The sequence below is a fragment of the Taudactylus pleione genome, unplaced genomic scaffold (genome assembly GCF_031769625.1).
Source record: "Taudactylus pleione unplaced genomic scaffold, aTauple2 ptg000007l, whole genome shotgun sequence".
Lineage (NCBI taxonomy): Eukaryota > Metazoa > Chordata > Amphibia > Anura > Myobatrachidae > Taudactylus > Taudactylus pleione.
Window position 1 is genome coordinate 15,735,797 of NW_028284410.1, and position 23,183 is coordinate 15,758,979.

The 23,183-nt window shown below is 41.7% G+C and overlaps 1 protein-coding gene across 1 annotated transcript in view; it reads left to right on the top strand.

The window, feature by feature from the left end:
• Positions 1-22,770, top strand: part of FHL3 (four and a half LIM domains 3) — a 75,176-nt gene extending 52,406 nt beyond the window's left edge. The window contains exons 2-6 of the mRNA XM_088460559.1: positions 4,135-4,302; positions 8,633-8,807; positions 15,592-15,761; positions 19,548-19,734; positions 21,689-22,770. Coding sequence (XP_088316685.1) covers positions 4,147-4,302; positions 8,633-8,807; positions 15,592-15,761; positions 19,548-19,734; positions 21,689-21,840 — 840 coding nt within the window. The 5' untranslated portion in view covers positions 4,135-4,146 and the 3' untranslated portion in view covers positions 21,841-22,770. The remainder of the gene's footprint in view (positions 1-4,134; positions 4,303-8,632; positions 8,808-15,591; positions 15,762-19,547; positions 19,735-21,688) is intronic.
• Positions 22,771-23,183: the final 413 nt, after the last annotated feature.

Consider the following 23,183-nt stretch of genomic DNA (forward strand, 5'->3'; position numbering starts at 1 on the left):
TAGCACATTTACAGTGTATTCTCTGTTAACAAGGAAACATTTCCTGGTTGTAGTATAAAGGATAAATGTAAGATATTCCTACCAGAAGGTTAGGGTTTCAAAGAAGAATTTGCACGGTTGATTGTTCAACGGGCTTAAGTATGCTATTGCCCTCAGCTGTTGCCTCACAGTGATCCTGTGACACAGTATGAAGCTGAATAATCACAAACACACACCAATGTGGCCATGTGCAACATATGTTAGTATATCTGATCTAAGATACCAGTTAAGGATTGTGTAGACTTGCACATAAAGGGGCATATTTACTAATTATCGGGTTTCAGATCCGATAATTAAAAATTTTTATCGCTGCTATCCACGTCAGTAAGAAATTGACTTTCTCCCAAATGTACTAAAAATCACATGCAGGGGCAGGGACTATGAAAGAAACCTGACCTTGCGATGTGTAAAGAAATTAAATGAATGCAAAAGCCATCATTTCCCATCTATATTGGGAGCCGGGTTCTTCTGCGCATGCGTGGTCTCATCTGTGGCGGCCATTGCCTATCTGGCACAAGCTCTGAAAAGTTTTGCTTTCCAGAACTTAACGCATACCACACATGTCACCCCAATGCATTTTATGGGGACTGCAATGCTGATCACTTTTATACATACAGTGCATCCGGAAAGTATTCACAGCGTTTCACTTTTTCCACATTTTGTTATGTTACAGCCTTGTTCCAAAATGGAATAAATTAATTTTTGTCCTCAATATTCTACACACAATACCCCATAATGACAATGTGTAAAAAGAACTAAGAAATCACATGTACATAAGTATTCACAGCCTTTGCTCAATACTTTGTTGATGCACCTTTTGCATCAATTACAGCCATAAGTCTTTTGAGTATGATGCCACAAGCTTGGCACACCTATCTTTGGGCAGTTTTGCCCATTCCTCTTTGCAGCACCTCTCAAGCTCCATCAGGTTGGATTGGAAGTGTGGTTGCACGGGCATTTTCAGATCTCTCCAGAGATGTTCAATTGGATTCAAGTCTGGGCTCTGGCTGGGCCACTCAAGGACATTCACAGAGTTGTCCTGAAGCCACTCCTTTTGATATCTTGGCTGTGTGCTTAGGGTCGTCCTGCTGAAAGATGAACCGTCGCCCCAGTCTGAGGTCAAGAGCGCTCTGGAGCAGGTTTTCATCCAGGATGTCTCTGTACATTGCTGCATTCATCTTTCCCTCTACCCTGACTAGTTTCCCAGCTCCTGCCACTGAAAAACATCCCCACAGCATGTTGCTGCCACCACCATGCTTCACTGTAGAGATGGTATTGGCCTGGTGATGAGTGGTGCCTGATTTCCTCCAAACATAATGCCTGGCATTCACGCCAGAGAGTTCAATCTTTGTCTCATCAGACCAGAGATTTTTGTTTCTCATGGTCTGAGAGTCCTTCAGGTGCATTTTGGCAAACTCCAGGCAGGCTGCCATGTGCTTTTTACTAAGGAGTGGCTTCCGTCTAGCCACTCTACCATACAGGCCTGATTGGTGGATTGCTGCAGAGATGCTTGTCCTTCTAGAAGGTTCTCCTCTCTCCACAGAGGAATGCTGTAGCTCTGACAGAGTGACCATCGGGTTCTTGGTCACATCCCTGACTAGGGCTCTTCTCCCCCGATCGCTCTGTTTAGACGGCCAGCCAACTCTAGGAAGAGTCCTGTGGTTCTGAACTTCTTCCATTTACGGATGATGGAGGCCACTGTGCTCATTGGGACCTTCAAAGCAGCAGATATTTTTCTGTACCCTTTCCCAGATTTGTGCCTCGAGACAATCCTGTCTCGGAGGTCTACAGACAATTCCTTGGGCTTCATGCTTGGTTTGTGCTCTGACATGCACTGTCAAGTGTGGGACCTTATTTAGTCTTTCTAAATCATGTCCAATCAACTGAATTTACCACAGGTGGACTCCAATTAAGCTGTAGGAACATCTCAAGGATGGTTAGTGGAAACAGGATGCACCAGAGCTCAATTTTGAGCTTCATGGCAAAGGATGTGAATACTTATGTACATGTGATTTCTTAGGTTTTGTTTTGTTTTTTTATTAAATTTGCAAAAATCTCAAAATAAACCTTTTTACGCGTTGTTATTATGGGGTATTGTGTGTAGAATTTTGAGAACAAAAATGAATTTATTCCATTTTGGAATAAGGCTGTAACATACCAAAATGTGGAAAAAGTGAAGCGTTGTGAATACTTTCCGGATCCACTGTATGGGGTTTGCGGCAAACTTCGAAAAGTGCAGTTTTTGGAGGTTTGACTGCATTTTTAAGGTTGATAAGTCCCACCCATATAGTTTTTAAGCTGTTGAGCAAGTTCATGCATTGCCCCAGCTAGCTATGCCATTTTTCCCACCCTTGTATTAAACATCTTAGAGACATAATATACGGTTGATGTAATTTGCTTTTCAATTTAATGTCTTTTTACTCAGATATATATGCCATCGGCTATGCATCACAGCCAACGTGATATGTCTGTGAACGACGTCGTTCAGACATTTGTACACACTGAGCGACGTGCACACAATATATAAGCCGTTCTATTAAACTGCGATATGTCAGCCAGTGCGTGACAAGCATTACTCTTCCTAGAGCATCCTGAGTGGGCTTACTTTGCCACTCCTAGGGAATAAGGATTTTTTTGCACCATCAGTAACCGCTTGTTACAAACTCCTACCACTCTGTTGTGTGTAGGTAACTCACAACTACACAGAGCGCACTAAATATACCATGTCAAAATGCATCAAAACATTTCCCAACATTTTAAATATTTTAAAAAAATGTTTTATAGTCCCAGTGCTGGATATTAACTCCTTTGGCTCTGCAGATACCAGATATTATTCAAGTGCCACAGCTAGCTGCAACTGGTACAAAAACTGTACATATCATACTTGCCGACATTCTGACAGGGGGCAACCAGGTCGGCATAGGGGGGGGCATGGCTGGGGACATTATCTGGCATTAGGGGCAGAGCAGTGATCGCATCATCATGGCCCCACAATGCCAAGATATCCAGCATATTACAATGCTGAGAATACTGGCCAATCGCGTAATTGACACCCCCCGATGTTTAGGGTATGTGTGGGGTGACACAGGGGGTTTCCATCCGATTTCTGGTCCACGCTGATATCAGCATCACGGTATTTACCATTTCCTTCAGCATGGAGTCTATGTCCTCATGCGGACTGGCGGATTTGAGTATATATTTTTAAGAATACTGAACAGTTTTCTATTTTGCTACAAAGCTTCAAAGTTGTCTTAATTATAGGCATTGCTCCTGCATTATGCTGTTTACAGACGGAGTGAATAAGAAGTCTTTTTAAGGCTCTGTTAATCATTTGGATAAACCAAACAGGCGTTTTTTTATACAGTATTATTTATTACTGACCACCTCCCTTTTACATATTTTTGCTTGCTTCAATATTTCATTTGTTTTATTTATTTTCCTGTGGCCACAGTGTGTTTTTTTTATATATATTGTTATTTAATATGTATGATACAGTGTTTATTAATTAAACATCTTTGTGATATTTAGCGCTCCCAGTCTGTTTTGTAATGATCCCATTTGAATGTGTATATATAATCGCTTCTTAATGGGGGTAAGGTGAAATCAGGGAGATTCCTATACTCTTCAGGGAGATGGCTACTATTTCAGGGAGTCTCCCTTCCCTGACAATGAGGGAGAGTTGGCAAGTATGGTATAAGTAAAATAAAAATATATAGTGGTGCATTATGATCTTCTCTAATGTTGTCATCTTTTATCCAAATATTTTATGCTCACTTAACTAATTCCCTTTTAAATGAATAAATAATGTTCTACATCCAAAATATTAGTAACCCCCCGATCAATTCTAATACGATGCCCTATGTAGTGAAATGGATCTGAAGGAATGCTATACAGTACATCACACCTGTTATTTTTTGTCTTGTTACAGTTGTGAAACCTCAGGAATGTACAATGACCTCTGCTTGAATTTGTCTTACAAAAAAGCAGCACATTTTTGTGCTGTTCTAAAACATGACATTGTATATATAAAGTCTTCATTATCAAAGCTTATCAGTGGTTGTTTTAAACTTGTTTATTATTTTTTTCTTTTCTTAGACTCTGCATAAAATGAGTGAGCCATTTGACTGTGATAGCTGTAAGGAATCTCTCTATGGAAGGAAGTATATCCAGATGGAAGAGGGCCCTTACTGTATACCATGCTATGACAGCCTGTTTGCCAACACATGTAATGAATGCAAAGAACTGATTAGCCATGATTCAAGGGTAAGTGCCTTCTCTATCCAAACTGTTCCAAACGTAGCATTATTAAGTTTTGGACATATTTAAGTACAGATATTTTGTTTCCCAAACTGTGAAAATGAAGTCCCTTGGAATACAGAATTGTACTACGAATGGCAGATAACTGAAAAGCATGTACTGCGTGTATATTGTGCTTTAAATTATTATGTTTCCATCCCTGTTTAAAAAAATCAGTGGCTCAGCATATGCGGTCTGAGTAGAGAACAGTCAGTCATTTGCAAAAACGCATGTTCTTAAAAACACGAGAATTGCAAGTGATTGACTGACTGACACCTCCACTCAGATGTATCAGATGCTGCACGTTAATGAATGGCAGCATGCACTCTCCCCAAGTCTGCAACCAGCCTCCATGCTAGACAGCCAAGTTAATTTACACTATAGCAGAGAGAAAATGTGTTTGGGACCCCTAACAGGGATGTGCAGTCAGGGTAGGCTGAGGAGGCAGAGCCTCCCCTGTCATACTCCCTCCCCTATCATAGTCCCTGTCATGCTCTAGAGCAGGGATTCCCAACCACGGTCCTCAAGGCACACTAACAGTCCAGATTTTAAGGATAGCCATACTTGAGCACAGGTGACTTAATTAGTACCTCAGTTATTTTGATTTAACCATCTGTGCTTAAGCATGGATATCACTAAAACCAGGACTGTTAGTGTGCCTTGAGGATCGAGGTTGGGAATCACTGCTCTAGAGTTTGATATAAAAACTGCGTTTTTATACATGTGTGCCTCCTCAGCCATTGACCTCACCGCACGTCCCTGACCCCTAACTATAGCCTAGGTCTGGTCAGCGCATGACTGATGTCTTTATGGGGAGGAGGATAGTACCCAAAAATACAGCTTGCTTTATACAGGGATGACAAAGCTGCACCCCAGGTAACCCAGCCATGTTAGCTAACCTGCTCTCACAGGCCAGGTGACTCAGGAAGAGCCCAAGTGCTTTTCAGTGTGGGCTGGTAGACTCTGCAGTAGGGAAGAGAGCCTGGGGCTGGTTTACCAATTTTTTATAGAGAGGGAGCAAGATGTCCATTATTCTTAGTTTCATTATTTGGTTTCATGCTACACTGTGTTGTGTTTTTGTCTCAATGAAAGTATGGGAATGTATATAAGTTACAGAAACACATAGAAGTTACAGAGTGAAAAAAACTGCACCCGGAAAATTAAATCTTAATTCTGCAGTATGCAAATGTCTGTTCCTCTGCAATGTTTTAATTATACTCCACAAAATTATGTTCCATGGAGGAAACTAGGCAACTCAAGGAACACAGCGGCACCATGGCTGTATTTGCACTGCTGTTTAATTGTTTGTCTTCATATAATCCAATCACAGTGCCTTAGTTCAAAGATGTGTAAGGTAGGTAAGGCATGTCTGGATTAAATAGGTGACATATGTCTCTTTTGTATAAAGTACTTTAAGAATGGAAATTCAACATCAGGTTGTTGAAAAACAAGAGGAAGGGTATGTTTCTCACTGATCAAGTGACATTAATATTGGTGGATAATCTTATTCATGTAACTGAGGTCTTCATTGTGTTTTAAATTTGCAGCAGACAGTATGAACATTAGTTTTAAACTGGTTATGAACTACAGATGGCCAGAGATTATGTATTGCTGTATAAAAAAAAGTCAATAAACAAATTTAATTAGCAGCAAACTTGCTGCAATTGGTCACATTCAACGGTAAAAAAGGACACCAATGTAAAATAAAAGTATTTAAAACAACAATAACTGTTGCTTTTCTATATGTAGGGCCAGATTAACAGTGGGGCAGATGGAGCGACAGCTCCAGGCCTCCACATAAAAGTAGGCCCATCATCATGGCAGTATGATAACGACCAGCTGCCTAGCTGGCCATACAGTGGGACATAAATCATAAGTATTAAACTTGTATTTCTAGTTTACACACAACATTTTTTATATATATATATATATATATATATATATATTTGGAAGTCATTGAAGCAGATAGTGTAGGGAGTGTGCACATCACACTGTTCTGGTCATACCCACACAGCACTAGTCACAGCTCCTCCCCTTTCAGTGTAGGCCCTTGAACCTTTTCAACCCCAAGCCCATCTAGCGCTGTCTGTATAAATGTCAGTTTAAAGAAAAATGTCTAACCGCTCAGCAGCTGAAATTCATCACCAACTTGTCGAGGTGTACGGTGATAACGTCATGCCATGGAAACTGGTTTGGGTTTGGAGCACTGTCTTTGATAATTGCAGCACAGACATTCCTGGCGATGAATTTCAGCTGCTGATGTGCCCTTTAGAAGCAGAAATATGATCACCTTACGCACCTCAATGTTTCCGCAACCCCCACCATCTTACAGTTAATGTTGGGACAGTATGACCGATATTGAGGCGCAGTCTAATGGCCATGAGGGGAAGTAGTGGTCTACCTGCTCTGGCCTGGTGGGAAATTAGAGTGAGATAGAGATCATTACACACATAAGAGGTCTTTTTATCTTGCTTATTGAACCACCATCGTATCCTTGACACATTGAAACTATCTTTACATGTATGGCTGCCTATCTCTCTACCCATTCTATTAGCAAGCTTTTCTTTCTGAAATATTACAAAACTACTGAAATAGGGACATCAATCTATTTAGATTATGTTGGAGCTGTCAATGGGAAGTATCTAAAGGCTCATACACACTAGATGTGCTGAGCGATATTGGTGAAAGATATAGAGTGTACACTGAACGATATCATTAACGATATCGTTCAGTGACATCATCTTGCCACATCCCTGAACAGGCACTTTATGATGATATTGTCAGGTTGGCCGGCATGTTTGCACGACGCCAAACATCGTTAACGACCCGCAGGAACGTGCATCGTTGGTCGTTTGGTGCATACTCACTGGACGATATGAACGATATATCATTGAATGATATCGTTATAGTTCATATCGTTCACTTTTATCGTCTAGTGCAGTGGTTCTCAAACTCGGTCATCAGAACCCCACACAGGTCACATTTTCCAGGTCCCCCAGCAGGTGCACAGGTGTATTCATTACTCACTGACACATTTTAAAAGATTCACAAGTGGAGATAATTATTTCATGTGTGATTCTGTGAGGAGACCTGAAATGCATGCACTGTTTGGGGTCCTGAGGACCAAGTTTGAGAACCTGTGGTCTAGTGTGTATGCCCCATAAAAATTAAATGAAAGCCTGTAGTTACAAATCAGATCAACATATCTTACATGGCTAATTATATTCACACATACTGCCAATATTATGCATATATGCTTCTGTTTAACCAATAGAAGATATCTGCAGCTATTGGCTTGCATATGCAGCAGTCTTTCTACCACACTGATGAGCAGGAGCTGTTGCCTAATACTTCTGTCTAGGGATGTCCTTGACAGGTCTACCATCAGGGGTTTACATAGATGTTGGCCACCCATTAGTGCAGCAGTCAATCGGGCAAGGGTGCCACACTCTCTACCATCAATGGTGGAAAACCATTGGATCTCCTTCATCATTGGCAAAACCATTGACCTACCCCTCCTCTCTCCCCCCACACACTTTCTCTGTTACTTTCTTACCTGCTTTTTCTTCCTATTACACTATTCTGTATTTGTTATATTAGATGAGTCATTTAATTTTGTATTTTATTATGTGCTGGTTTATATAAGGCTATATTATTTGTCTTAGTCCATACGGCATATATATTGTAATATTCTGATTACTTTGTTTTGTGTACTGTCATGGATATTGAATATTATCGTATGCTGTTGTGCCTATATATTTGTATATATCTTTAATAAAATTTACTTGCAAAAAAAAAATACCCCAGCCCTCAACATGAGCCCTAGTGCTTTGCTCTGAGCGGCTGGTAGCCACTGGGAATGGGGAGGGAAAGCAGTGTGCTGACCAACCTGATGCTGGTTTTCGTTCTAGCAGGGGAACAACATGCCTATTGTTTCCCTATTATTATAAAACCAGCCCAGGCTTTGTAGGTTGATTAATTGGGGAAGGGCAACATGCTGCTTTTTCTTCATTTATTATTATTCGTATTCAGTGCAGTATAGAGATGGTGACAACCAAATAACCCAGTCTTAAGTTATGTGAGTTTGGACAACCTAGGAGGTTACTAATTCAATGCTTAAAAATTGGAATGGTGTCCTCTTAACAGGTAAGGCTTTAGTAGAGTGAAACAAAAGATAGTCTCTCATAAAAACAAAAAGGTCCCACTTGCATAGTTTTCTGTGAGGAACCTGTTAGGATGTTTCTTTTTGCATGTGATATATCCTAAGTTAATCATATGTATTATTTGCACATTATAGGAGCTGTATTATGAGGATCGTCATTATCATGAGAATTGCTTCCGATGCTTCCGCTGTGAGCGGTCACTTGCTGATGAGCCCTTTACATGCCAAGATGCGGAGCTACTGTGTAATGATTGCTACTGCAGTGAATTCTCCTCTAAGTGCATCAGTTGTGAAAAAACAGTCATGCCAGGTATTCAAGAATAAGAACAGCTAGACCTCTCTAGAACACTTGATAATATTTCAATATTTTAGTTATTATTTTGTACTGATCAATAAAGTTGTTCTCTGCATAAAGCCATCCTATTACCATGTAAACTCACAGACAGGGCCCTTCTTCCTTGTGTTCATACCCCCACTATCCTTGTTTTCAGTGCTCGTCTCCTAGTCCCCTTCAGAAACACTGACGGTGTTCTTGCCCTTCATTCTGTACAGTCTCACTGATTGCTGAACTGCCTTTTACTCCATGTGACTCTCAGTCCTTTGCTGTCAGGATATAGTAGAACTCCCAACAGTCACCCACATCAGCTTCCTACCTAGTTTCTCGGTTACTTGCTTTGTATTGTTCCAACCACGGCCGGAACTAGGGGTGTGTGAGCAGTGCTGTCCCACAGAGCGCAGGGCACTGTGGACGGCACCACTACTGCCCCCATTGCACGTGCATGTGGCTTGCAACGGCACCCTGCAGTCACTAGGGCTACTGCAGAGCTGCCCGGATCGTCCAGTGAAAGCCTGTAAATTATACATACATATACACACATGCGCTTATTATGATAACCAATCAAAGACCAAGCATTTATAAATACGGTATTTCTATGAACTTTAACTATCCTGGCTAGATTAGGACCTAAAATTAATCACATACAATACAAACACCAAGCGAATGCTTATAGTGTAGTAAATTGAGACAATTACAATTGATAAATAAAATATGCGTACATCAAGGTTTCTTGACAGTATGCTTTTCTGATCTGCTCTGGGTGAAATCCTCCTTCAATAAAACCTCCAAAATGGTTGATGAGAACTTGATTATTTAGAACGTGTCTCTTTCACAACAGATTTTTTCCGGTTTTGGACCTTTTCTCCAAATGTGGGAACACACATAAAATTTGGCGAGTACATCCATTAAAAAAAAATTATATATGCACATTTTTGCACCTTCACATCATTATAACCCCAGTTAATTCTTCTTGCTGCAATAATAACAAATAAGTACTTAGATACATTCTGAAGCTGACTGTTCCTGGAATTCAACTTGTTTCTTTGAACGGTACATTGGTTTGTTGTTATGTTTATACTATCCAGTGGCGGATTTTGCCTAGGAGCTGTGAGGCTGCAGCCCCCCCAAGTAATATCCACCACCTCTGTGTAGTCAGTGCAGTCTGTGACTGCACTGGCTTCACTGTGTGACTGGAAGTGGATTCCAATTGGAAGCGCTACCTGCCAGTCACAGTATGTGACTGGTGTCTCCTCCCCCTGGGACTGCCAGTCTGGGCTGCTATTAGCAGAGAGCGTCTTCCACGAGGAAGCCGCTACTCTGCCTTTTCTCCAGCCCTAACCGACTCCTATGGGCTGCAGATGATGCATCCCTTTTGGACGCCGGTGGCATGCGCAGCTCCCCGCCGCTAGTGCACATGCGCCGCTCACGGCGCCTGACAGATCGTTTGCGCAGGTGCCGGGACCCAGCCTGGAGGAGGGTGAGTGATTGCACCCTCCCTGCTCCCTCTCGTTTTCAGCGGGGCAGCTCCCCTCATCTAAGAGGATAGATAACGCCGCTGTATAGAACGTTTATTAAGTATGATGGATTGTCTTTTATAATAGTATACAGGACATTTTTTTTTCCATTTAATTGCTTTTACTACGTCATTACTTTACTGTTGAGAAAAATACTACATGACATCTGTCTTAAACACAATCCTTTAAATAGCCCTAGGGAAATTCACAAAAAAGTAAATAAATCAGTGTTCAGAAGTCCTTGGCGTTTGTTACAGTATTAGTGTGCGAGCCAAATTGCTAGCAAGCATTTGACAATGTCAGGACACTGCATAATCTCTTATGGCGTTCCATAGAATTCCCATTTGATTATAACCATTAATGGTAAACTGAAGATTACATATGAACAGTCAAATAGGACTTTTATTACATTTAAAAGTAAACTTTCTTAGAAGCATGTTTCTGCAGCTCTGAAACATTGTCCTTGTTGAAGGACCTACTAACAGTTGTTGTAGTTTATCAATACATTCCTTATTGAATGAACAAAGTTCTTATGTTGTCCTTCCCATGTGCTAGTGATGATCCACTCTGTGTTATCTTTTTCATTTTAACTTAATTGGAACAAATAGAAGATCCCATGTATAGTCATTTCTTAGTAAATAGAGTGAAATTCCATATGATAAGGTCTGGTCTGATGTAGCGTGTGTAGGCGTATCTCACTCACAATACATGAACATGAATGTAAAGGTTTCTTTTAGCCGCCACAATTAGTGAAGCACTTGTATCATCACCCAGCTGTTATACATAGATATAACTCACATGGAAGAAAATATAGACAGGTATATAAAGGTTTCTTTATAGGAACAATCACTTCAATCTTTAGTGGATAGGTGTACCCCACTCACAAGTTGCTAGATGTATTCTTTCACATAAAGGTATCTTTTCCCAGGGATGCATAATTAAGTCCACCATATATTCGTATTCATAAGATGTCTTGATAAAGGCCCAGGATTGTGTGGCCAGCGGGACCCGCGGCTGACTGAAATATGATGGTCGTTCAGTGTATATGAACGACCATCATCTACAGATGTACCCACGACCATCATCTAAGGTGTACCCACCTTAAGGCCGTATCTTTTTGGGTTGTGCAACTTATATGCACATCTTCAGCCTGGCTCTAGAGGTGTAAGAGGCTTCAAGTGCAAGTTACTTCAAATCTTAAATATGGCAGCATTTACTGTGTATAATCAATGTAGCAAAATGGATTTTTTAAGGGGTCCCAGAGCAATTCCCCACCATTTTTCCAAAAAATTTGGATTTTGGGAAAAATTGGTCTTGCTTTGGGGCTGTAAGAAAAGAAAACCTCCCACTGCTCAAAAAATTAAAACCTTGCACCTAATTGAATAGCAAAACTCCGGCACCTGCAGGGAAAAACCTGAAGGTGCAGTTTTTTTGCTATTCTCGCACCTAATTGAATACCCCACTTGGGTATATTTGCTAAAGTGAGTTTTTAGAAATGGAGATGTTGCCCATAGCAACCATCAGATTCTGCTCAACATTTATCTAGCACCTTCTAGAAGATAATAGCTAGAATCTGATTGGTTGCTATGTGCAACATCTCTACTTTTAAAAACTCTCACTTTAGTAAATATACCCGTTAGGGTGGGTACACACCTAAACGATATCGGCCCAATTTGGACGATTTATCCAAATCGGAACGACAAATCGGATATATCGTGCAGTGTGTATGCCCAATTTGCGCGTTCCTGCAGTCGCATGCGATATCGTGCGATTGGCTGTTCTGCACAGTCAATCACACGATATTGCATGTGAGGCTGTACATGTTAATGAAGGATGCAACTGTGATTGTTCCGTCTTTCATTGAATCTTTTAAGTGTGTACCGGCAACCATGCGATGTCCAGGGTGAAGACAAATCGCTCTGAACATCGGCATGATTGCCAATCGTTTAGATGTGTACCCAGCCTTAGTGTCTACAGTTTTACTTAAATATTAATCAGGCTCAATGTTTTTTTTGGCAGAATTTGGAGCATTATTTAGGAGCATTTCCCTGGTCTTGGCATTCATCACCTCATTAATCCTGACAGTGACTACAGAAAGTCATGTTTAGAACTTTCTTCCTGGAAGTTCCCACTGTTTTCTTATTTCTTGTTATGCATGCACTAAGATTTATTGAATGGTTAAAAGTATTTTGTTTAAAATACAGTGTTTATAGTTTTATAATGGAGCTCAGTGGTTATGTCAGTTAGTTGGTGTCCTATTCCCTTTTATGTTCATTGCAGTATGCAGTATGTCCCTTGTTCCACCTAGATGTGTGCTCATATGCCACTGTTTGTTTTTTTATTATTATTTTTTGTGCTCCCACCACCCCCTGTTTTTGTAAAATGGTGAGTACATGCAAACCCACCTGTTTGGGAATTAACCTCATTACACAAGTGGCATGAAGTAGCAATTCTAACCACTGTGTCACTGTGCTGTCCGTGAGTGTCACATAATGGGTGTAGAGTCCAATGGTCCAGAAGTATGAGAGGTATATCTCATTTGTGAATGGGTGTCATGGCATCGGTTATGGCAGTCAATGAGAGCTTGGAAGGGGATGTAGAAACAGAGTATTGGTGTACGCGTGTGTGTGTGTGTATATAGTGGTGGTTCCTGTGCAGGAGGCTCAGTACAACGGAGCTAGTGTCAAAGTGGCACTGATAGACTGGGCACTAGAGTCTAGAACGCATGCGCAGGACACTGGGAAAGTGGGCGTGGTGTTGCCATTTTCCCTGTTCTGCCATTTTCCCTGGTCTGTGGTGGAGATTTTCCAGGCAGTCTTATAGCGCTGACACCGGCGCTGACGTGGGACTTCGGAGAGGTAAGTATAATATGGGTGCAAGGTGCGCGGTGCGGGCCCCCCATGGAGTAGACCCTGCCCCCGGCACTCAGAGGCTTCAATAATACTCGAGACATATATCCTACTGTGGTCAACGTTTCAATGGCAATGCATTTTTGTCATGGCTTTGCCATTTAAACGTTGACAGTGTTTGAATTATGTCAGAGGGGATTCAGTTACAATTAAGTCACGACATAATTAAGTCTCACTCTGTTGTTATACTCTCCTTTATATCTCCGAGTAATTGTTACTTTATTTATTGTCGTTTTAGATATAGCACTGTTCTGTTTCTGTCTTGGCTCTTGGGATGATAGAATTGTCTAAATCTTCTTGGGACTAAGATAATAGGATTAAAGGCTGCTTCAAGCTATAAATATTTGAATTAACTTAAGCCCATGAGGGCTTTTCCTAGAAAACAAACATTTTTCCCTGACTAGAGAATTCCTGGAAGAGCAAAATTCAAACCTTTGTCTGTCATATTCTATAACTGCAAGATTAATATTACTGAATAGTAATGATGAGCTGGACTTTAGGACACAAAATAAGGTCAAATTCCATCACACTGTCAAAATAGTTTTGGCACAGAGTACACAACCATATTGTTTGTGCACAGGAATGACAGAAAATCAGTATAAAGTCTTCGGCGCAGAAGTTCTTTCATAAGCATGCTTTTTACCAGTGGCATATCTTGGGGGTTCAAGCATCGGACCGGTGGCGCGGAGGAGGTCGACACCGGCCGCTGTCCAGGACACTGGTTTCAAGTCAGTGTGTGGTCCGCACTACACAGTAACAAACACTGCCACTGGCGCCGGATAGTACAGTCGTACTACATGGCCGCGGTGTGTTTGTTGGCAGTCAATGAGAGTCAGACAGACTCTCATTGGTTGCCCCACCCACGGCCGGAGCCGGGCTGGAGCTCACTCATGAGCTCCACCTTCTGGCTCCCGCAGAGGGTGATGGGAAAGACGTAATGATGTCTCCCCCATGGTGCAGAGCAGACCGGGAGGACAGAGGAGTGGACAGCAGCGGGGATTCATGGTTTTTTGTGTGTGTGTGTGTCCTTGTCCTATACATGAAAGGGGTTCTGGCACTATATAGGGGGGGGCACTGCATAGGGTGGACTACTACTAGGGGCACTGCATAGGGGGGACCACTACTGGGGGCACTGTATAAGGGGCACTACTGGGAGCACAGCATAGGGGGGACCACTACTGGGGGCACTGTATAAGGGGCACTGCACAGGGGGACCATTACTGGGGGGCACTGTATAAGGGGCACTGCACAGGGGGACCATTACTGGGGGGCACTGTATAAGGGGCACTGCATAGGGCGGCCATTACTGGGGAACACTGCATAGGGGGACCACTACTAGCGGCACTGTATAAGGGTCATTACTGGGGCACTACTGGGGGAACTGCATAAAGGGGCAGTGTATAAGTGGCATTACTGGGGGCACTCCGTAAGGGGCACTGTATAAGGGTGCATTACTGTGGGCACTGTATAAGGGTGCACTACTGGAGGCACTGTATAAGGTGCACTGTATAAGACACTACTGGGGTCACTGTATAAGGGGCACTACTACTCCATAAGGGGCACTGCTATTGGGGACATTGCATAAGGGGCACTACTACAATGGGCATTGCAAGAAGGGCACTACTACTGGGGCATTAAGGTGCATATGGAATAGAAAGGAATGTTCCCAGAGTGACAAGAAACGGTGGTGTCACGTTGACACTCCCCCATTTTCCAGTGGCCATGCCCCTTGTGGTATGTGACCACGCCCACTTTCCCAACGCACACAAACCTGGGAGGGCACTGTTTTTTAACTTGACCTGGGCTCCAAATACCCTAGTTACGCCACTGCTCTGTACATATGGGCAGGAAAGCCTTGTATGATGGATCCATCTTGGTTGTGTTAGCGGTTCATGCTTAAAACATATGGTTATGCCTACAAATTAACTACTCCCATTCAGGCTGGTGGTGGTGGTGGCGGTGTAATGTTATGGGGCTTGTTTTCTTGGAACAATTTAGGCCCATTATGTTGCTGAGCATGTGACCATGTGCAACCCTTTAGAACCACAGTTTATCCATCCTCTAATCGTAACAAATATCCTCTTCTACCACTTCCCACTGATACTCAATTGGATTGAGATGTGATGACTGCAGGCCATTATGCTGAACTCCTTGTCACATTCATCGGACCATTATGAGCAGATGTGCTTTGTCTCAAGGCACATTATCCTGCTGGACGTAACCGTTAAAGTCTAATGGTTATGTCCAGTAGGCTAATGTGTGTATACAGTTAACAAATAATTGTAAGGTGCAAGTTTTTATTGCTCCTAAGAGTGATGTGCATTTTTCCTGCAGGTTCCCGTAAATTGGAATACAACGGACAGACCTGGCATGAACATTGCTTCATTTGTAATAGCTGCAAGCAACCCATTGGATCCCGTTCATTTATCCCTGATAACCAGGCCCATTATTGCATCCCATGCTATGAGAGCAAGTTAGCTCCACGCTGTACACATTGCAAAAAGGTAGGGGAGGCAAACAAAATTGATACTGTTTCTGGTTTAATACATTTATTTGCAGGTAATTGGCTGACTGACTACACTGCACAACAATGAAAATGTTTCCTATGTGAAAATAGTTACTTCTAATTGATTTCAGCATGCAAAGAATGAATATGACATTTAAAACTCTATTAGCTCAGAGTTCCAAGAAATAGCCCATTTATTACGATGTAGAGGTATTCCTAGTGAAGTGGGCAGAATGGAGAGAATCTTACCAGCAATCTGCGTTCCGCGCAGAGGGGGCGGGGCCTAATGACCCAATTAAATGAATCAGTTATTTGTCCCCTCCCCTATTCAAATATATGCACTTCACAGGATTACCCACACAAGATAACTATGGTGCACTGAGTGACAAGCATAGTGAGCGATTCCACCAAGACATTTCAGCAACGGAACAAAGATATCAGGGTAGGTGATCACTACTGTTGGACAGTGACAAGAGATGCCCCAGAAGAGGAGTACAAGCGACAAGCAAAGAGAAAGCACCCCCATGAATAGGCCACTATATAAGATAGTACTTTCGTATTCTGTATGTTTGTTTCGTATGCTGTATGTTTCTTTCGTTTTGTGTTCTTATTTGTGATTGAATTAAAATAACTTTTATTTATTTTCAATCAAGAAAATATCCGATTATTTTAAAATAGCTTTTCACTATGACTGTATTACTAATGTACATACAGTATAGTGCAAGTAGTGTAGCTCAAAAAATAGAGCTAGTAAAAACATTCTGAAATCATTTTAGTTTTTCTTGACCTCAAATTAGTAATGTATGACTATTTTTAGAAAGGAAACAAATTAAAAGTATTTGTTGTATAGTGAGCTATTAAAGACCCATTTCTGAGAAAGGCAATGCAGTTTGATGTGGTGTCTGGTCCAATACTGCTAAACAGAGATCTATAGCATTTATGTTGATGTATACCTTTAACTACTTGCCTGGCACAGTCGTATCAGATACGACCATACCAGACTGGGCTTTACCTGACATGGTCGTATCTGATACGACCAGTCATAAAAGCTCAGTAGGCGGCTGCTGGGAGATGATCTTCTAGCAGCCGCCAATCTCAGAGGGACCTCCCGGTCCCTCCGCACTCTTACGTGCGCCCGGCGCCCGCACTTCCCTCACCCAGCGGTTGCAGAGAGCGCAAAAAACAGCCACCAGGAATATAGCAATCTACAGCACGCTGTTGGCGCTGTCATCTCCCCCCTTCCGCCCCTGCAAGCGGCAGTCCGGCGGGACATGCCCGGCGGCTGCAGTGTCAGAGCAGCCGCCGGGAATAAGCATACCAGCAGAGCGCCTTTGGTGCTGTCATCTTCGTCCTCCTCTCCTCGCCCTGCAAGCGCCGACAGCACTGTGCTGGTATGTATTTTCCTTGCGGCTGCTCTGACCTCTGCAGCCACCGGGAAAATAAAGACCAGCACAGCCCTGTCAACCTCTACCCCCACTACCCTGCAAGCGGGGGTCTGGCGGGATCCACACCCAGCGGCTGCAGAGGTCAGAGCAGCCACAGGAAAAATAAAGAGTAACGCAGCGCTGTCGCAATGTCACCTGCTACCGCCCCCTGCCCTGCAAGCCCGGCGGCACCCACACCCCCTGCTAGCTCCACCCCCCACAGTATACCCTGATTTCACCTTACCCCCCTTATGAAGCGAATATATATATATATATATATATATATCACACACGTACGTACGTACGTACGTACATATATATATATATATATATGTATATATCTACATACATAGATATATATATATATATACACAGATATATATAGATATACACATATATATGTGTGTGTGTGTGTGTGTGTATATATATATATATATATATATATATATATACACACGTATATAGATAGCAGCCCCAACCGATGTTAAGGAAACATCGGCAGCTGTGGTCACAATCGATGTTGCCATTTTTATGGTATACAGCATTTAGAAAAAATATTATTTTTTTTTACAAAATCGTGTTGGATAAGTTTAAAAAAGCTGTTCTTGACCTAATTCAATCATAAAAAAAAAACGACAATTTCGGAGCGGTTTTTGGAAAAAGAATTCGTCAGTTAAGTGGTTAAGAAAGGTATACCTTCATTTGTTCCATCTTTTGCTTCTTCAGCTTAAATATTTCTCACTTTCTTTTGTGCTGTATATAATATACTGTATTGTTGTAGTGTATTACTACCATGTTATTGATAACAGGCATGGTATGTACAGATGTGTCCTCGTACATCTAGCCTCCATGCACGTTAAACAGCCCTTCTAGTCTCGCCATGCCGTGACTCTGTAGCACTGAGCGGTTCTTCACGTGACCTTTTACCTTCATATGCATCTTATTCGTACAGCGCACTGCGGGTGTATCTGCATGTGAAACACTACGTTACAGCGCACAGCCACTGACCTAACGTAGCATTTCGCATGCAGATATACCCACAGTTGCACACAGAATACAGACATACCACATATCATTCATTTTAATCAGCAGAAGCTGCTTGTGTGTCTTATTCACATCAATGTGCAAATGAGACACATTTGAAGGTAAAAAGTCACATGAAGACATTTGGCGCTACCAAGTCACATGGAGCTCCCGCGTTATGTGTAGCGCAACTTGTAGCGCACGGAGGATAGATGTATGTTGTCACCTCTGTAGCCTCTGTAGCTGGTATCTTCATGTCTCCAGTTTGTTTTCTGAGCCAAGTTGAGTAAGTGGAATTAAAGGTGATAATAAAATAAGACCTGACTGATGTGGAAGTCTGTTGAATGTGTTATACAGATGTGTCCACATACATCTTACTTCCTTGCGTGTTAAACAGCCCTTCTAGTCACGCCAAGTGTCTTAGTCACAGCCGCTGACACTGTAACGTAGTGTTGCGCATGCAGATACACCCGCAGTCACACACACAGTATAGGCATGCCACATATCATTTTAATCAGCAGAAGCTGCTTGTGCATCTTATTCACATTGCTCTGCAAATTAAAACACATTTGACTGTAAAACGTTGCACGAAAAGACGCTTTGGTAACTGATATATACATTGTTTGAGACAATTCTTATACTTTGTTATTTTTAATAATGGAACTTAAAGTGTGAATCTTTCACCATCTTCATCAACCATTATGCATCTCTCTCTATCTTCATCAACCTGTTTCCCCCCATCACCATGCTCCTTCCTCTTTAGAATTATCATTTCCCCTGAGCATCATCCTACTCTCCCCCTATATCAATGTATTTTCCTATTCTCTCATCTGTATGCCTCCCTCATCCCTCCATTCCTTCTTTTAAACCTTTCAACCTCCCAATGTATCAATAACCTCCCCTCGCCAGTTCATCCCATGTAAACCCTCCCTTTACTCCTATACCTATATCCTCTCCTGCAATAAAATATGTACCCCTTAATTATATATCCCTTTCCTGTAGCCATTATTTATGTATAGCATTACACCCCACATCTTGTAGCAAGACCCTCACCTAGTGGACTTTAGAGCATTTGGGTCAAAACATACTTGAATTGTGATCTGGTAATGTGACATTACATAAAATTTACACAGTTCTTGCATTAACTTGATAAATGCTTTAATCATGTTATTTCTGTATAGAATTCTTTTCAAAGAACATCTATTTTGGAACATTATAGCCTAGACTAGAATCAAGGTCATTGATAAGGCCGAAAAAATGGTTTATTATAATGTGCTTGTAACTTTTGGAATACACATTTTAGACAGCTGTAACTCCGTCTTCTATGTACTTTCTAGTCGCTGACCAAAGGAGGGGTGACTTACCGGGATGAGCCATGGCACAAGGAATGTTTTGTATGCACTGGGTGTAAGATCCAGCTAGCCGGGCAACAGTTTACTTCTCAGGATGAAAAGCCATATTGCATAAAATGCTTTGGAAATCTATATGCCAAGAAATGCTTTGGGTGTACTAAACCTATCACAGGTATTTTACTATATGGTTATTTTATAATCTGTATTGGTTTAATAGTGTAATGTCATTATAATCAAAATCTCCCTCCCACTGTAATATCCTATTCTTATCTATTACACACCAATGTCTTTGTAACAACAAATAAACACAAACTATTGCGCAATAATTTTTGTTTAATCATTTTGTCTCTTAAGGTGCCTATACAGTTGGCGATGTGCTCACGATCTGACATTGTGTCCGATTTCCCCTTGAACTCTCCCCAGAAGCTCCCAAGCAGTCGTCCAATGTGACAAACAATCTATCGTGCCTCCTAACTATTCCAGTGCATCGTGACTGAGATTGTCAGATCTACCATACAGCACGGCAGATCTGAAGATGCGATGTACGACCTGCGGGGACGCGCATCAGCATTGTGATCGTGAGTGGGCACTCACGATTTGGGCATATTTTACATGATTTGTCATCACGATGCATCGGAATCGCGCAAATCGTGTAAAATATCGCTAAGTGTGTAGGCACCTATTAGTTGGCACTGCTAAATTGCAACAGTAACAAATCCTATGTATGGTATCCACAAAGTACCAACTTTATACTGCTTATCTAAGTGTCAACCACACTATGGCCCTGATTCAGAGCCGGACGCTCTGACAGAGCGCTCGCTCTGAATCAGGGCCGTCCCTCTGGTTTTTTTTTTAGCGGCCTCCTGGCCGTTCGCATAGCTGTGGGTAACTACCCACAACTATAGCGAGCGGCCAAAAAGATGGTCGCGATGGTCAAGACCATCGCGACCATTGGGCTTGCGACTAGACCCTTGCGGTAGGGTCTTGTCTGCCGCAAGCCCTGGAGTGCTTTCGGCTCTATAAGAGCCGAGAGCACTCCCACTTACATCACTTGTGATGTCAGTGGGGCTGGCCCCAGACGATAGGGGTTCCCATGGGAACGCCTCCGTCTGGCCAGCCACACACCCGGCACGCCCACCAAAGGGGGCGTGCTGTCACTCAACAGCACGCCCCCTTTGTAGCGAGACCCGGAGCGGCGGCTTGGCCGTTGCTATCCGGGTCTCGTGCATGCGCACGACGGAGCCGGCTCCCTCGTACGCATGCGCATTTGGCCAACATCGACCCGCTTGCGAGCACTCAGCGCTCGTGAGCGGGTCTGAATCAGGCCCTATGTCCTAGTCCTAGTTAGCAACTTAAGAAAATTGATTTTCTTTTGTTTTGTTCACTTTTCCACCTGACTATTACTAACCTACCACTGTTAAGTGCAGTTGCCTGGCACAGTTTGATTTGGTTCATGGCAGTTACATTTGCTATACGCAGCACTTTAACATAGAATCTCGTCTGCAAGAACTGTATGAATTTTACATTGGTAAACTAACACATAACTTTTTTTATGGGATTTCTTTTGCATCTAGTATCAGCATTTACATGCAAAAAAATAGGCTTTACTTGTGCACCTGTGCCACACTTAGCATGTAATTCTCTCAGTCTGCCCATTTTCTCCCATAGTCTGGGTAATTAAAAATAATTTTTACTTCTGTAGATGCCACCAAATCTTTGTGCTTTCCCATACAACAAGGTACATTTGCACAAATGTGTGTTATATCACAAAATTACATTTGTGCTACAGTGTTACACTTTTGCAGTTCTTAGGCTTAACTGTATTGTCTCCACTCATTCAGACAAACCTTGATCCATTCCACTAACGTTTATTCAAATACTATCCCTTGTAGTTTCTCTGTGATTTTATTGTGTGGTACAGTATAGAATTTCTTGGCTAACATGTCAGTAAGCAAAATTCACTAATAACCTAGTCAACTAGTTAAAGAACTGACACGTCATTCCTCTGACACAATCTACCAATAGTAAATCCATAACCCTGCTTAACTGTTCAGGGAATAGTGACACTATATTGTATGGTATGCTTCTCTACATTATAAACCCTTAACTGTCGGATTTCCTTTCAGGTTTTGGTGGAGGAAAGTATTTATCCTTTGAAGACCGACACTGGCATCAAAGCTGTTTCAACTGCTCCCGCTGCTCATGTTCCCTGATAGGGAAGGGTTTTATTCCAGATGATAAGGACGTTCTGTGCCGCGATTGTAGCAGTGACCTATAGGCACCATTAATCTGTGCCAGGGTGCATCTCTTCATTTTTCAGGAAACTGCATAACCCTGTGGAGCAATGCGATCTAGATTTGCCCCGCAGAAAATCCTTTCTATACTATGCTTTTAGACTTTGCATATACTTTTTGATGGATTTGAAACTCCAGAAGTTTCTGTGTAACATCTATTTTATTAATGACTGGAGCTCATGGTAAAATCAGTCTGCATCTTTCAGTTATTGATACTGTATTGCTGAGCAGTCACCAAAGTGCTTTGTAATTTAAATATTCATAAATATTGTATTAACATTTTAGAGCAATTGGGGCTGATGCAGTGTATGCATAGCGTATCTTGTGTGAAATCACAGGAAGTTGCCGAGTGAATATGTGCCTATGATAGGGTTGCTATAATATCCCTTTAATTAGGGACACCTATGAACAAACAAAAAGAGAGATTGTCCGCACAGCGATAAGTGGTAACGCTAACGCTATTGTGAGAATTCCTGTAAATATTGGTTCTGTATATTTAGTATATCCTAAATTGTTTAGTATAACAAGAAAAATGGAAAAGGGGATACATTCAAAGAGGCATTCAAGTCTCAAAGAAAAAAATTAAAACATAATTTATATCAAAATTAAAATAACTGTTGTAGTTGTCCCCTGGTGTTGTAAATCAATACCAATATTGTTAAACATAATATACTGTAGAACTATTAACAAGTGTGGAAGTGAAAAGAAAAAGTGATTTCAAATATGGTTAGGATGTACCCAGTATATTACCCTATTTCACTTTATTTAGGGAAAGGTAACATTTAACTGAAGATTAAATGTAATCAAAATGCTAGTCCTGTAGCAGAAAGATAGTTATCTAGATCAGACTGTCTCCTTAGAAACTTTGTGCTGTAGCTATGATAACTAAAGGCCCCCATACATCAGCAATTGATTCCAGCAATCGTGCAACTTGCAATCGATGGTGTATAAAAATCTTTCCCTTTTTCAATCAATTGCAGAATTTCCACAATCGATTGAAAAAGGGAAAGATTTCTATGCACAATCGATTGCAAATTGCATGATTGCTGCAGTCAATTGCTGATGTATGGGGGTCTTTACTATTACAATAAGTATCACTTCTAGTGAACATTGATAACTTGTTACACCTGTAGCAAATAGTATCTCATTACAATATGAAACAGAGTATTCAGTAGAGTATGGAAATTATTGTTAGAGGGTGTGATGATCAGAACATATATACAGACTTCTCTTACAAATCTCTGGTTCAAAAACGTACATACAGCTACTATATAAATATAGACTTTTTTTTTTTTTTTTAGGGAATTCCGGACCGTGTATTTGGTGA